Here is a 2,368-nt window from a genome sequence, read left to right as displayed (position 1 = left end):
ATAAATCTACTTTTTCATGATATTCTAATTTTATGACCAGCACCTGTAATACAGTATACGCACAGCTGCGACCTGCGCAGCGCAGCGGAGACGGAACGCAAGTAGGGGTGAGGCTGTAGAGAGCCGCCGCTCCAGCAGGTGGCGGTGTTGAGTTTTCACAGGACAAGAAGAGACGGTGCTTCGTTCACCTTCACTAGCAACAMCTACCAGCGGAAGTATCTGTAAAGTTCGTTTTCTGTTCTGAAACATGCAGACTCTGAGGCGGGTTTATTCACGGCTGCCTCTCCTGCAGAGACCCAGCTGTCACAGAGCAGCAGCCCGCTGCGGACTCACGAGTCAACAAGCCCCCCGGAGACATCCAGGAGGGACYCATCCAGGCTCCCTGCTGCTGTGCAGACCGTTCACCGTGTCTGCGTTCCGGCTGGACYGCCAGGATGACTCCAGCAGCACACACACCGAGGAGGAGGAGGATGAAGGTGTCTTGCAGGACAGTGATGTGGAGGAGCTGTTCCAGCCGCCGCAGGGTTTTACAGGAATCGGAGACAGACAGCACCGGGTCTTCATCGTCCATCCGAACGTGAAGTGGGGCAACAGGAAGCAGCATCTGACCACCGGTAGAGTCCAACATGAGGGGCCACCCTAAAACTGACCTCGGCTCAGCAAGCCTCCAGTTTTACTGTCGTTTTAACAATAATGTCCCCCAACATTTTCTAATGTTGTCATCCACTTCATGACGACCCGTTAAGTTTTCAAACACAGACCTCCATGTAATTATTTTAAAATAAACTTTGCACWAAAAGTAGGTAAATTAGTGTTTGGTAGGTTACTTATTTGTTGTAACAATGCTTCTTGYCAATACATTTATAAGGTTTGAAATCCTAARATTTTCTTATTTAAACGGTGCCARATTTGTAAGGAACATGCATGTGTGATGAGCAGTAGAGCTGAGGATGTGGGTTTATGTGAAAAAATTAGCCAAATCCTCTCTGTCAAACAGCTTATTTTGTTGTTATTGACTCTTTCTTTGAGCTTCTGGTACCTCCAGGTGCTGCTGTAAGATTTGCCAAGAANCCAAATCCTCTCTGTCAAACAGCTTATTTTGTTGTTATTGACTCTTTCTTTGAGCTTCTGGTACCTCCAGGTGCTGCTGTAAGATTTGCCAAGAAACATTGTGACAAAAACAGAAACAGGATTTCTTTATTGATCCCTGAGGGAAATTATTACAGCTGCAACCGTTCAGATCAGAGACACGTGAAAGGAAAGAAATAACTTATTTCTTATTTCAAATAAGCACTCTAGAATAAAATAAGTGTAAACCCCCAGGATTACAAAATAAGCASACTTATGTACACATAAACAATGTACAATAAAAATAATGGAAATATTAAGAAAATGTGTACAGAGATGATGCACATGTTTAGTGAGTGTCATGGGTAAAATACAGTAAACTGAATATCAAATAAAGACTAAAAATAGTTAAATGTACAGATCTAGTTTCACTTGTTTAGGGAGGAGTTATAGAGTTTGATGGTCACTGGTAGGAACACGCTCCTGTGGTGCATTTTGATGGAATGAGTCTTGCTGAATGTGACTCATTACTGTGTTGTAACCATCGTCCATGATTCCCCACAGCTTTGCCAGCATCCTCCTTTCTGACACTGCTGTCAGGGAGTCCAGCTCCTCTCAAAATAATCAACCAAACACTGATTTACATACTTTTTTTGCACTAAACATAAAAAAAGAAAAGAAAATGTTGAAGCAAATGGACTTCTGTTTTGGAGCTGTAAACACAGATTTAAACAGCGTGGCTCGAGGTTAGTTATRGATRCTTCACSCCCACCTSYCTGATGTAAAAGTCAGATGGAATGTGACATGAGCGTTCACACTGRAGTCACTTTGAAAAACATCAGATATGTACCTGGCTCAGATTGGTCACGTTCAYACTGTCATAATAAAATCAAATGTTGTATTTGCCTGCAGTGAGCGTAGACTTTGAAGCTCTCACAGGCCACATGAAATGACYTGTTGGGCCACATTTGTCCCACGAGCCTTGCCCTTAGCAAAAAGTAGTATACTTGAAGTTCATTTTAATAAGTGTACTTGAGTATAAGTTTAAGAATATCAAGTATACTAGACACCATGTACTTGTAGTATAATAGAAAGTCTACTGATTTAATACTTGTTTGAACTAAACTGGAACTTTTTTAGTTTATAAAAAGTATACAGTACAATAAGTATACCAATAAGAGGTATACTTTACAGTGGGGAAAATAAGTATTTAGTCAGTCAACAATTGTGCAAGTTCTCCCACTTAAAAAGATGAGAGAGGCCTGTAATTGACATCATAGGTAGACCTCAACTATGAGAG

At 41.6% G+C, this 2,368-nt stretch overlaps 1 protein-coding gene across 1 annotated transcript in view; it reads left to right on the top strand.

Moving 5' to 3' along the window:
* Positions 1-166: 166 nt before the first annotated feature.
* Positions 167-2,368, top strand: part of gtpbp6 (GTP binding protein 6 (putative)) — a gene marked incomplete in the record, with an annotated part of 17,926 nt that continues 15,724 nt past the window's right edge. The window contains 1 exon segment of the mRNA XM_014020227.1: positions 167-614. Within this exon segment, the coding sequence (XP_013875681.1) occupies positions 248-614 (367 nt within the window).

Source organism: Austrofundulus limnaeus, unplaced genomic scaffold (assembly GCF_001266775.1).
Source record: "Austrofundulus limnaeus strain Quisiro unplaced genomic scaffold, Austrofundulus_limnaeus-1.0 Scaffold245, whole genome shotgun sequence".
Classification (NCBI taxonomy): Eukaryota; Metazoa; Chordata; class Actinopteri; order Cyprinodontiformes; family Rivulidae; genus Austrofundulus; species Austrofundulus limnaeus.
The sequence above is the reverse complement of the archived record's forward strand: the minus strand, read 5'-3'. Positions and strand labels throughout refer to the sequence as shown.